The following is a 14,534-nucleotide window of genomic DNA, read 5'->3' as shown; positions in this document are numbered from 1 at the left end:
GCCATGGTCCCGCCCAGTGCTTACACCTTCTGCCGATGCTGGCCCGGCTCGCAACCGCTGCCAGCACCCGGCACTGGTCCCGATTGCTCAGCGCCATCAGTGGGTGCCGGCCCAATCGCCCCTGAGGGCTTCTCCTCCCACTGCTCCTGAGGAGCAATCGAGGCAGCAGCTGCCGCTCACACCTGCTGCCGGCACTGGCCCCAATTGCTCTGTGCCTTCAGCGGGTGCGAGCAGGGCCCGCGCTGTCAGTGCAAGGGAGCTTCGGGCAGCAGCAGTGGTGAGAGCAGCCGGGCTGCCAGGGGATCAGGGACTATGGTGGGAGGGGCCAAGCGGGGGCGGGGAGGATGAGTCAAGACCCACCCCTGTGCCCACCACAGCTTCATGGCCCACAGTTCCTTTCAAGATGCACAAATTCGTGCACTGGGCCCCTCGTATTAAATAAATTTGTATGCTTTTCCCTTGTTAATCTGTCTTTTGAAACAGGGACCCAGCCGAGAATCTAAAAATGTAGAAAAAAAGACATTTTTTTCCTCTCCCACATTACGTTGGTATGACTGGATTTTCTATGAAATATACAGACAGAAGTTGCACCTTAAAGCCAGATCTAATATGAGAGAAAAACATGACCAATGAAAATTCAGACATAGAGACAGAAAAAAATTGTAAGAGTTAAGGTGACAAAATCGTGGAGTAGACTTCACTCTTTCTCGAACTTGGAAACTGGGTCAAACAAGTTTACTTATAATTCGGAGGAAAGGAAAGGTTCTGACAGATACCTGGACTGTGACTCTAAAATGTCAGATGAGATCTTTGTAATGATTAGGGTTACTTATACATTAGGTTTTGCTATTTAGTAAGGGATAGACTTAGTCAATTATTCAAATCATTCAATTTCTATCTTATTCTCTAAATGAAAACTGAAAAATTTAAATTATTCTCAGAATAAATTACTCTATTGTATAATATAATAAATATACATATGAATACATATGTTTGTATGTGTGAACACATTTTAAGAATTCCATGGAAAATCATCAGAAAATTAAAAATAGCCTGTCAGTTTTTTAAAGTTGCTGAGAAGAAGCTGAGTCTTGACAAGGGGAATATTATCCAAACATCAAGATAAGAGAATAAATTGCTCAAGGAGAAGAATGAACATTTGTGTAAATGTGGTTATTAATTTAAAGATAAGCAAAGGTTGGTTTAAAAAAGAGAGGGTAAATAATAGCAACTTTAATACAAATTGGTATGAAGAATGGAAATCAGGGTCATGACTTCATAGTCATGATAGATAGGCATTTTTATAATATTACTAAATGTTCAATTTACAATATTATATTGTTTAATCCCAGAGAATAAATCCTTATTCAATAGCATTAGCAATTATAATACCCTAAGGCTTTGCCTAGTGAGCAAATATTCTATAATTTTTAATATAACATACTCTACATTATAAAAACAAACTGAATCCAGTTGATGTTATTTTTCCTTAGCACTTTGACTCCACTGAAACACTTCCCCTTTAAAAATAGTCAGTGACTTTAAAGAAAGAGGACAGAGAAGACAAGGTGTGACCAAAAATATAGTAGGTATAGAAGATGACATGTCAGATGACCAGAAAAAGACAAATTACACTGGTGACACTGCTTCCTTGGCTGATCAACTTCTATTGCTATTATTTCCCCCATCTAGTTCCAGGACAACATGGACAATTTGTAGATAAAACAGAAAAAAATCAGAAGGATATTCCACTACTAACCTGGTTTAGTTTCTTCCAGAGATTGAGGACAGGAGAAAGTTCATTAGACCAGATTTCTCTATCAAATTTGCAACCAGCTGTTACTGCTCTGCCCAAGATCCTCAACTGTGAAATAACCTGAAAGAACAAAATAAATAAATAGCAATAAATGAAAATTACTTCAGTCAAACAGAAATAGCATAGGTACAAAAGTGATACTTACTTTATAAAAGTTGAGACAAATATAAATAAGTTTTAATCCCGTTATCTTTGTTCAATTGACTTAGTATTTTACTGACTTATTTAAGTAGACAAAAAACAGCCCTAACCAGTTTGGCTCAGTGGATAGAACGTTGGCCTGCAGACTCAAGGGTCCCAAGTTCGATTCTGGTCAAGGGCATGTACCTTTGTTGCGGGCACATCCCCAGTAGGGAGTGTGCAGGAGGCAGCTGATAGATGTTTCTCTCTCATCGATGTTTCTGACTTTCTATCCCTCTCCCTTCCTCTCTGTAAAAAACCAATAAAATATATTTTAAAAAAAAGAATCTAAAAATAGTACGGAGGATTCTAAAAATATTAAGAATAGAGTTACCATATGACCTAGCAACCCTTCTTCTGGGTATCTAGCCCAAAAATTTAAAGACATGTATTCACAAACATATGTGAATATGTTCACTGCAGCATTTTTCACAGTGGTCAAGACATGGAAACAACCTTAATGTCCTTTTACAGATTACTGGATAAATAATATGTGATACATATATATACAATGGTATACTACTTGGCTAGAAGAAAAGTTGAAAGAACTAAATAAATTGATTAACAAAATAGATCCAGAGTCATAGAAGCATGGAACAGACTGTTGAATCTGAGAGAAGGCAGGGTGGGTGGGTGAAAGAGATTAACCAAATAACTTACATGCATATATGCATAACTCATGGACACAGACAATAGTGTGGTGAAGCCCTGGGGTGGGGGTGGGGGCAGGAGCTAGCTAGAAGGGATCAATGTGGATAAAAGGGGACAACTGTAATAATTTCAACAATGAAGATAAATTTTTAAAAAAGGAAAGATGAAATAGTGCCATTGACAACAACATGGATGGCTCTTAAGATTGTCATGCTAAGCGAAATAAGTCAGAAAAAGTCAGCCGAAACCGGTTTGGCTCAGTGGATAGAGCGTCGGCCTGCGGACTGAGAGGTCCCAGGTTCGATTCCGGTCAAGGGCATGTACCTGGGTTGCAGGCATATCCCCAGTAGGAGATGTGCAGGAGGCAGCTGATCGATGATTCTCTCTCATCGATGTTTCTAACTCTCTATCTCTCTCCCTTCATCTCTGTAAAAAATTAATAAAATATATTTAAAAAAAAAAAAGAAAAGAAAAAGTCAAGAATCATATGATTAATTTGCATGTGAGATATAAAACTGAAAGCAACAAAAGAACAAGTAAGAACAACAAAGAGAAACTCACAGACACTGACAACAGTGTGGTGGTTACCAGAGGGAAGAGGAGTAGGAGGGTGGTAAAGGGTAAGGGTGTCAAATATATGGATGGAGACAGGAGACTATCTGACTTTGAGTGGTAGACAGATATACAGATGATGTATCACCGAATTGTATACTTAAAACCTACGTAATTTTATTAATCAATGTTGCCGTAATAAATTTAAATAAAAACAAAATGACAGATTATAATGTCTCTTTTTTGAAAAGCTGCTTCTTTAGCCAGAAATCTCTAATTATCCATTATTAATAACCTCTGATCGTTTCTATCTGCTCATTTCTGAAATTCAAATATTTCTTAGTTTGATTGGTTAAATTTCATAATTTCAAAATGCTGATAAATTAAAGATAGTTTTTTTGAAAAGATGAAATGATAAGAAAGATAGCAAATATCATAGCAAACTGTATAAAATAGTGAAACAATTTTAAATAATTACTTGTTGGTAAAAATAATCAAAAACAGTTTTAAGGCTCTGTATTCATTTGGTGTTATCATCTTAATGTTTCTTCTACTCTTAAGACTCGAAAGAAGTATAGGTCAGGTAGTTAAAGCAAGGTAAACAAGTGTTCCCTATTTAGGGCTTTCACTCCTGCAACATCCTTGTTATCAGGTTTTTATCATTATAACCAAAATCAATTCACTCACATTTTCTTTTCTAAAATAGTGTTTAATGACTTCCATTTCAATAACAGAATAAAATGACTTCCATTTCAATTCTAGAATAAAATTCTAGAATAATCTAGAATTTTACCAAGTATGCTAAGTATTATAGATATTGGGGTATGTGTATAAAAATCAGTGAAGTACCCATATTTCTTTGTAAATATGTCAGCTAAATATTAAAACTGCTTATTTAACATAAACAAAATAAATCCCAAAACACAGGCATATGTTTTCCTAAGCTAGTATTTTAAACATCAATATTTGCAGCATGTTGACTACTTTTCTGTTTCACTTTTTGAGAGATGTTGGTTGTTCTTCCTTATTAAGAGTTTGGACTATATTTCATATTTTGTTGAGTTTTTGTATTACTAAAGTTTGTAATAAAATATGAGCCATAAATCTTCAAAATGAATGCACTACTTAATTGTGAAAAATCCACAATCATGCTGGTAAACTCAAGTTTCTTCTAGAGATTTTGATTGATTCTCTAGTCTTGAAAAAACTGTGGTGATTCAGTGTTTCATTTTCTTTGTTTTTCTGATAAATTATTTTCATTTGCTCTAGCTGAACTCTACAACAGCACCTAATTTATCAGCTTTGCTAGACTGCAAAACATCACTAGTTGGTAGTCAGAAGAAGTGCTATTTTAACACTGGAAACATTTTCTATCACTTATTTGTGTTTTAAATTTGTCAATTATGACAGGAAACAAATAAGAATGCAAAGAGATGTCTGAAAGGAAAAGGGTTCAAATATTTCTTACATGTAATGTTAGAACTATTATAAGAATAAAATGTTTGCCAGACTAAAAATGGTCATGTTTTCTGCATTAGAAATATAACAGGTGAGGTTGCTTTTCTTAATCACAGTATCACATTATATTGTAAACTTTAATGAACAGAGTATAAAAAGGGAGTTCAAATAAATAATAAAATATTTTTATAATGAAGATAGGACTATAATTTATAACAATGTACTGGCCATCTTTTGTTTTTAAAAAACTTACATATTTGTCTCTTTTATAAAGCACAGAAAATAAATGTCTTTTCATTATTCACATTTTTAAGCAATTAAAGTACTTTATTCAATATTATCATGCACACTGCTTAACAACAAGGATATGTTCTGAGAAATTAATCATTGGGGAATGTGTCCTGGTATGAACATCAGAGTACTTACATAAACCTAAATGGCATAGACTACACTCCTACTATGTGTATATACAAACCTAAAAGGTATAGTCTATTCCTCCTGGACTATAAGCACAAGGGAAAATGATGCCATCAAAAGAGGGAGTAAACATGAGATGAATGATGCTGTTGCCAGCATAACATGGCATCAGGGAGACAATTTTATTAGTAGAAATAATACACTCTAAAATAATAATAAAAAGTACAGTATAGCAAATAATAAGTCCAGTAACAGTCATTTATTAGTCTTATCAAACATTATTTACTGTGTGGGCTATGCTTTCATAAGACTGGAAGCACAGTAGGTTTGTAAATACTGGCAACAATCACCACAAACACATGAGTAATGTGTTGTGATATGATGGCTACAATGTCACTAGCCAGTGGTCGGCAAATTCATTAGTCAGCAGAGCCAAATATCAACAGTACAACGATTGAAATTTCTTTTGAGAGCCAAAATTTTTAAACTTAAACTATATAGGTAGGTACATTGTTATTAACTTAATTAGGGTACTCCTAAGGCTTAGGAAGAGCCACACTGAAGGGGCCAAAGAGCTGCATGTGGCTCACGAGCTGCAGTTTGCCGACCACGGCACTAGGCAATAGAAATTTTTCAGCTCCAATATAATCTTATGGAACCACCAGAGTACATGTGGGCCGTTGTGGACCTAAACTTCATTATGCAGTGCAAGATTATACTATTCTTTTAAAATTTTATCAAAAGGGATAAAATTTCCTATGAACAACATATTTGCATCACTTCTTCCATGTTCTATTCAGCCTGAACATGGTGTATTATGCCTTGGTATGTTTCGGGATATCTATAAGGTTGTAGAGAAGATGTCACTCCTATTCCACCTGTCCTATTCCAAAGAACAATGGAGACATTTCAGGAATACCTCTGTTTTTCCTGAACAATAGGTATGTTTTCAGACACTAAGCCATATATACAATTGTAATTTCCTTTTTAATTTGGATATTATAAAGCATACAGAGAAAATTTTGATCTAACATAGAACTTAGAGCGTGGGTTTTGTTTTCTTTTGGTACAAACTGTTTCCCTAGTTTTATATTCTTTTCCTTTCCTAATATTCTTTTTAACTAATTTCCACAACTATTGATTTTACACTAGTAAGTTGTTTATATTTTTGTAAGTCACCTCCATTATAATTCTTCTGGGAGTGAGAAACAATATAGATTTCTGAAATAAACATATCCCCAATCTACATGAGAAAGTGGATTGTGAAAGAAATTAAGTAAATTACAGTTTTGTCTCAGGGATTATGGCAGACTCGATGTCTAAACAAAATTTTGTAACAATATGTTTAAAAATTATTAATAAACAGTAATATCATCAAAAAAAACTGTTAAAATTTATGACTCAAGTGCCAGAGATATTAAGGGAAATCTTAAAATGTTAAAGCCAAAGAGGCAAAACTAATCTAAGGGGCCATAGGTTGTTTTGCTTGTTTGTTTACTTCATATTTTAAACTACTTTTAGACTTACAGAAAAATGGCAAAAATTGTACAGAAAATTCCCATCATATATTTCACACAGCTTCTCCTAATGTTAGAGCCTTACATTATCACAACACAATGATCAAAATGAGGAAATTAACACTGGTACAATACTATTAACGAAACTACTATAGGTGAATTTTCCCAGAAATGTCCTTTTCCTGTTTCATGAGAATGTCACATTATATTTAGTAGTTATATAACCATAGTCTCGCCCCAAACTGTGACAGTCTTTCCTTGTCTTTTATGAACTTGGCCAGTTACTTTGTAAAATGTCCCTCATTTAAAGTATAAGGTCCACATTTCCAAAGACAGGAAATAGAAACCCAGACCTTGAAAGAGCAGCACCCAATACAGTAATTAGGAAACATGCCCCACAGAGGGAGCACTAGGGGAACTTGATTCCTTCTGCCTTGGCTCTGGATGATAAAGTAGTGTGTTTGAAATACTATGATTATGAACATTCACCACCCAAAAATGTCCACATATCAAAACTTATGGAACGACAATGAATAAAAATCTGGAGGATAATTATAACAGTAAATGTTTATGTTGGAAAAAAAAGCAGTGCTGAAAACTGAACAAATTAAACAAATTATGAAGTTGAGAATGTATATGAAAGCAAATAAGAGCAAAAAACTTTTAATAAAATAAAAAATACACACTAGATCAGATAAAAAAGTCGTTTACTAAAAAAGACTAATAAAATTATGAAACTTCTGACTAAACTGAGTGATATCTAGACAACAGATTAAATAAGGGAAGGAACATTTTACTTTAAAATTATACTATTAAAAGGAATAATAGGGTTAAAAATGGCAGCAGAGTACAGTATATGGATGCTGCACGGACATGCTCCCAGGAACACACTGGAAATACAACTAAAATACAGAAAAACTTCCTGAGTAGTCAACAGAAACCTCGCAGGAGAGAACCCTGACACCCAAGGACCGAAAGTGGAGACGGCATAGAGACTGGTAGGAGGGGCGGAGGTGCAAAAGAGCTGGCCTGGTGCCCACAGACAGCAACTTAAGTCCTGGAGAGATACCTCAGCTGTGGGGGGTTGCCACTGAGAACTCTGGGGTCTAATCTCCAACAGAGAGCACCAAACTGAGGAGGGACCCACATAACATCTGGCTCTGAAAAGCAGCGGGGTGCTGTCTGCCAGGGAGAGAGAGCTGAAAATTCAGGCACCCTCTTACACGGCCAATGCACAAAATTCCCTGTGGAGCCACCCACCTTTGCTCTGGCAGAGGGAGGGTGGAGTGGACTGGAGCTGTGAGAGCAGAACCCAGGACTGGAGACTCAGGGGATAGAGCTCAGAAGGCCGACACCCCAAGTTTCCTGGACTGAGTCATTCCCTCACACAGTGGAGGACATCTTTCCCACATATACATTTGCCTTGCCTGGGGGGGGGGGGGGGGGGGTAGAAGACAGTTGACACACCCTATTGGAAAACACCTTGTCCTGAGACTATTTAAGAGATTAAAAATAACAATTATCCTGCGCTAAGGATGTCCAACTGATGGCTGAGCCGGTTTAGGCCCCAGGCTCCGGGACTACAAAAGGCACTGGGCCTCTAGTGAAATATAATTCACAAGAGAACAGTAAGATAGATGCCTCAATCTTTCCCTTTAATTGCCATTTTTCAAATGAAAAAACATTTTTATTTCTTACTAAATGATAAACCACGAAACTAAAAAGTCAAGTTCATAATATTTGTAAGTTGTAAATATAAAATCATTGTGTACATTACAAAATTAAATAGGCTTATAATGTTTTCCAATCCACTTGCTTTATAGAACTCAAAATGTGACAAGTGTTCAAACATAGATTTTACTATAGTTAGAACTCAGAATGTAATACCCTGTGTAAAAAGTTCATACTATATTACCTCTTTTGGTTGATGGTGTTATTTGCAAAGTTGTAGTTAATAAACATGGTCTTGAAATATGAGTTAATATGTTTAAACAGAGGACTAACTCAGAGAAAAGAGCATTGTAAGCTGCCTGATATCAAAAACTGATTTTTCTGGGAATGTCTGACTTCTCTAATAACTGGAAAATCATTTGAGTCAGGATAACTGCAGGTGCTGAGCATGAGGTACCACATCTGCTGAGTTCATGAAGGCCGTTCAGTGCAATGTTACTAAGAATATTACACCTGGAATTAATCCTCAGATGTTGGCAATAAAAAAAAATGATTACATTTTAAGAATAAATATAACACATTTTAAAATTTTTGCTTTTAAATTACTGTGGAGTCCATGAAAAATTTCTAGGATGTCAAAATATGCTTAGGAAAAAAAGAATATGTAGCTAGCGCTTAAAAAAAATATGTAGCTCTTATAGAAAAATCAATGTTACTGTTATAAAACGCCCTTTTATAAAAGAATTAATTATATAATTAATTGCATGAATTACATTTAAAGTAACTTGAAATCACAGGAATAAAACAAACATATTTTGGATGAAACTGATAATGTTCAATGATATTTTACTAATTTTAACAAATGTATTAAGATAGAACTATTTGGTTCATTTAAAAATTTATTCAAGGTAAGAGTGGAATATATTGCATTAAATAAAATAACATTTTAAAATAAAAATTTGTGGGATCTATAGTTTTAAATAAATTAATGTTATTTCTTTTAGGCTCAGTAGGAACGTTTTTTCTAAAAGCTCATCTTTTCTTAGGTTACCTGAGAACTGATCATGCGTTGAGAAGAGCGAGCGATATTGGCAGGCAGGCCGAAGAAACTAGGTTTGTCATCCTCTGGGAGCTTTTCAATGACAGCACGATAGTCCTAAATATAAAAAAGGAAAAACAATTTTTCAAAAAAGATTGAACTAAAATCTATTGAAATCCCAGACAATGCTGTGAAGTATTAAATTATTACTTATTAACATACATTTCTAGATAAATCTCGCTTTCAGTTTGTATCATCTGTAAGTAATATTCTTTTTACAGCATAGGTGGACTTGGAGAGTATTAGATAAATGAAATAAGCCAGTCAGAGAAAGACAAAGATCACATGATCTCACTTATAGGTGGAATTTAATTAATAGACTGATGAACAAAATGGAACCAGAAGCATAAATACATGGAATAGACTGGCCGGTGCCCAAGTTAGGGGTGACTGGGTAAAGAAGATGAAGGGATTTGCTAAAGAACATATATGCATAACCTATGGGCATGGACAATAGTTTGGTGAAGGCCAAGGGAGGGGAGAGGGGAGTGGGTGGATGTGGCAAAGGCAGGGGAAAAGGGGGACACCTACAATTATGTCAACATTAAACATTTTTATTTTTTATTTCTTTTTAAGTATATTTTTATTGATTTCAGAGAGGAAGGGAGAGGGAGAGAGAGATGGAAGCATCAATGATGAGAGAGAATCATTGATCAGCTACCTCCTGCACGCTCCCTACTGGGGATTGAGTCCGAAACCCAGGCATATGCCCTTGACAAGAATCAAACCCGCGACCCTTCAGTCCGCAGGCTGACGCTCTATCCACTGAGCCAAGCCAGCTAGGGCAACATTAAAATTTTTTAATTAACAGAAAAAGAAATATAGCCCAGCCGGTGTGGCTCAGTGGTTGAGCATCAACCCATGAACCAGGAGGTCACAGTTCAATTCCCAGTCAGGGCACATGCCCGGGTTGCCAGCTCAATCCCCAGTAGGGGGCATGAAGGAGGCAACCGATCTATGATTCTCTCTCATCATTGATGTTTCTGTCTCTCCCTCTCCCTTCCTCTCTCTGAAATCAATTTTAAAAAAAGAAATATTCTTTGTCATTACTACCTCCTCATATTTAAATTATTTGATACTATATTTTTTTATCCTAACTTTCCACATTCAAAGGAACCCTGAATTGATTAAAACAAACATATTTAAGTGGCTACCCTTAGTATGTGTAAGATATTGTGTAGAATGTTTTCAGGAAAGCCCTGTAATTATTTTCGTTGTGATCTACAAGAGTATAGTTCTGCTTATATCAGAAATAAATATTCTAGCAATCTTTTTCTTTTAATTTATAGAAACCCCAGAAGTCTATATACAAATACTCTGGCATGCAAGCACTGCTTTGTAAATCACTTTATCATAAAGCATTTCCTCAGTTTTCAGTTAGCTGATGAAATGCACTGATAAATCTATCATTTAATCCCAAGAATTACCATGAACATTGCAGACATGATTTGGCAAGTATGCATCTAGATGGGCAAGTAAGAGTATATATCGACAGGATTTATTCAGTTTGGCCCAAAGATGGAAATTGTTTTATTTTTATGAAGAGACAAGTCATTTTAAGGCAGGTATTGTATATGCATATAAACTGTTCTTGCTAAAGCAACGATTCTTGGTGAAGACACTCATCTTCCGCTCCCTGCACACCATCATCTTTTTCCTATTCTTGGCAGCTGCCCCTGAAGTATTTCCAAGGAAACAATCAGATTCCAGGAAGCCCAAGACCTAGAAATATGTCCTATTTTGGAAAGACATGCTATGCTGTTCTTTGAAATTATTCCTTTCCTATAGTTCAACATCTGTAATCCTCCACAAGGACTCCAAGCACAATGTGTAAACATATGCATGCATATGAGTGTAACCTTGTATACACGCATGCATTTGTAAATGTGTATGTGCAGGAGTGTGTGCGCTTGTGTTCCCCTATCCCTGGGAAGCTTTTGGATTCCTCCTCCTACCTAGGTCAATTAGAAGGCCAAACACTGATTCTCATAAATCATCCTATAAATATAAAACTATTATTTTATTTGTGTTTATATACTTTGTTCATTTCAAAATAGCTGTGAAATTGTCTCATCTAGACTGACTAGAGCAGCCGTGGGCAAACTACGGCCCGCGGGCTGGATCCGGCCCGTTTGAAATGAATAAAACTAAAAAAAAAAAAAAAAGACCGTACCCTTTTATGTAATGATGTTTACTTTGAATTTATATTAGTTCACACAAACACTCCATCCATGCTTTTGTTCCGGCCTCCGGTCCAGTTTAAGAACCCATTGTGGCCCTCGAGTCAAATTTGCCCACCCCTGGACTAGAGTCTTCTCTTACTTAGGACTCTACACAGACATGTTTCCTAAATAACAGGCAACATCCAGGCTGATTTATCCCCACTTGAACACAAAAGTATATATAACAAATGATAGCATTCATATAAAGCAAAACTAATGTAGGCTGTTAGAAGGAAGCCTAAGGAGGAATTATGGGGAGGTGATAAAGATGTTTCTTTATCCCAGTGCGGGTTACACTCATGTGTTCAATGTATAAAAATGAATTGCAATCCCATGTATGATGTATACTTTTCTGTATGAATTTTGTTTTTCAATGTAAACCTCGAACAATAGAGATGGAAGACTTTTCAGGGTACATTTTCTGAAGTAGATAAATGGTAAATAAGCATGTGATATATCTATTTGCTCATTCACTCTAAGGTTCTCCCACGAGAAAGTGAACTCTGCAGATGCATCAGAATCCACAATGTCTGGAACAGGGCTACCACTGGGCAAATGTTCAAAGTATATTACTGAATAATAAAAAAAACAGATGGGATATTTAGTAATATAACATATAAGATATAAGAGTAATATCTTTAATATAGGTTTTCAAGCTTTTATTTTTTGATAATTATATTACTGAAACAGAAATTTTTCTTGAAAAAATGACAGAAAAAGGCACAACAATAGTAGGAGAAAAACTATATAATTGTGTGCATACATATTTATATCTTTGTAATTAATGAACATAGATATAATTATAATACTCTAATAAAAATACTATTTGGGCATTTATACAAATATAGTTTTGAGGTAAAATAAACTAGAATTGAAGTATTTGGACTATATTTAGTACTATTTTCTGGAAAAGGGCGCTGCATTCTAGGAGGTTTTCATAGAATGACTCAAAGCAAAAAGCTAAACCTGGTTAAAATAAATATACATACACAAAAGTGTTGCTATGAAAGCCAGATAATATCTTATATTTTTAGAGCTGCTTTAAATTTATAAACCAGTATATGAAAATAGACATTTGTTAAATATTTTTTTTTAATTTCGTTAATATTATTAAACATATCAGAGCCCTCATGCCTACTAGGAAGTAGCATATTCCCCCACTCCAGATCTTCAGAGAAGTTCTACATTTAAAAATTTTCCTTTGCTGCCGAAACCGGTTTGGCTCAGTGGATAGAGCGTCGGCCTGCGGACTGAAGGGTCCCAGGATCGATTCCGGTCGGGGGCATGTGCCTGGGTTGCGGGCACATCCCCAGTAGATGTGCAGGAGGCGGCTGATCGATGTTCCTCTCTCATCGATGTTTCTGGCTCTCTATCTCTCTCCCTTCCTCTCTGTAAAAAATCAATAAAATATATTTAAAAAAAAATTTTTTTTCCTTTACTACTTCCTTCAAGATTTACCTACACAGTATATGCTATGATCATCAGTCAATCTTCAGTAAGTATCCAAAAGCGAAGGGACACCTAGAGTTTAGAGAATCAGGCTGCATATTGGTATAACAAATAACCCACATTTGTGAATGATAATTACTTGTGCATTTAGAAAGAAACAACATATATTTAACAATATAAGAAATAACACAAGTATATATCTGGTAATAGATTGACAAGGATTAATTTTACTTACCAAAATGCTGCAGGATTTTGGCAGAGATAAGGTATATGGGAAAATGCTTTTCTTGTTCATTTCGTTTAATACATCAATTACTGAAGAATTAAAAAACTGTTTCAGGTATGATTGAAGAACTCTAAGGTCAAAATAGTTATCTATACGTCCTCCATAAATAGCATTTTCAAGTAAACCATGAACAAATTCCCACTGCACATCTTTGGTACCTATAATTTAAAAATACTTTTATTAGCTTCATTTCTCAGATATTAGAAAATTCTTTTAAATATTCTAAAATATCAACTAAATTCCAGACTCCAATTATATGGAAATATAGACTATAACAATATATTTAATTCAGCTAAGTCATTTCTTAAAATGCTCAGTAATATTAATATGTCCATTAATAAATATTATTATTAATAATTAATATTCAATAATCACACAATGGCTAATATTTTTGAGAGATTATTAAATAAAATAAAAATTTCCAAGTGTTTTACATAAATAGATTCACTTAAGAATCATAACAAACAGAACTGTTACTATTATCCAATTATACAGATGGAGAAATTGAGATACAGGGAGGTTAAGTCACCAAAATCAGAAAATCCCATAGATCTGGAGCAGGGGTGGGCAAACTTTTTGACTCAAGGGCCACAATGGGCTCTTAAACTGGACCGGAGGGCCGGAACAAAAGCATGGATGGAGTGTTTGTGTGAACTAATATAAATTCAAAGTAAACATCATTACATAAAAGGGTACGGTCTTTTTTTTTTTTAGTTTTATTCATTTCAAACAGGCCTGATCCAGCCCACGGGCCATAGATTGCCCACGGCTGATCTGGACTGAAATGAGGTACTTTGAAACCAGAGCCATATCCTTATCTGCCACACAATACTGTTCCTTAAACTGGAAATTCCTTAGAAGAACATATTCAAAACATAATTTTATACAATGATGAACTTAGTTCATAAAGTAATGCAATTAATAGGGAAACTACTAAACACCTTCACACATTATAGTCTCCTCAAAGTCATGATTTTTATAGTCAACTGTCCATTTTCTATTCTAATAGAAAAGTAATGTAGTATAAAAAAAACCACAGGGGACTTTTCTATAAGCTTCCATTTTGCAACAGAGATATCCTCTTAAAAAAATTTTGTTTTCAAGGAGTGAGGATATTTTTTCATTGATTTTTAGAGAGACAGACACCTCGATTGGTTGCCTCCCACAAGTGCCCCGACCAAGGAGGAGGGGAGGGTTCAGACCGGCAACCCCAGGT

General features: G+C 35.3%; 1 protein-coding gene across 3 annotated transcripts in view; it reads right to left on the bottom strand.

Moving 5' to 3' along the window:
- Nucleotides 1–14,534, bottom strand: part of DYNC2H1 (dynein cytoplasmic 2 heavy chain 1) — a 300,856-nt gene that overhangs the window by 71,536 nt on the left and 214,786 nt on the right. For all 3 annotated transcript variants that reach the window (XM_036324418.1, XM_036324416.1, XM_036324417.1), the window contains 3 exons: nucleotides 13,268–13,476; nucleotides 9,314–9,418; nucleotides 1,760–1,876 (listed from right to left, as the gene is read on the bottom strand). In XM_036324418.1, coding sequence (XP_036180311.1) covers nucleotides 1,760–1,876; nucleotides 9,314–9,418; nucleotides 13,268–13,476 — 431 coding nt within the window. The remainder of the gene's footprint in view (nucleotides 1–1,759; nucleotides 1,877–9,313; nucleotides 9,419–13,267; nucleotides 13,477–14,534) is intronic.

The sequence above is a fragment of the Myotis myotis genome, unplaced genomic scaffold (assembly GCF_014108235.1).
Source record: "Myotis myotis isolate mMyoMyo1 unplaced genomic scaffold, mMyoMyo1.p scaffold_m19_p_10, whole genome shotgun sequence".
Taxonomy (NCBI): domain Eukaryota; kingdom Metazoa; phylum Chordata; class Mammalia; order Chiroptera; family Vespertilionidae; genus Myotis; species Myotis myotis.
Note: the sequence above shows the minus strand (reverse complement) of the source record. Positions and strands in the feature narration are given on the sequence as shown.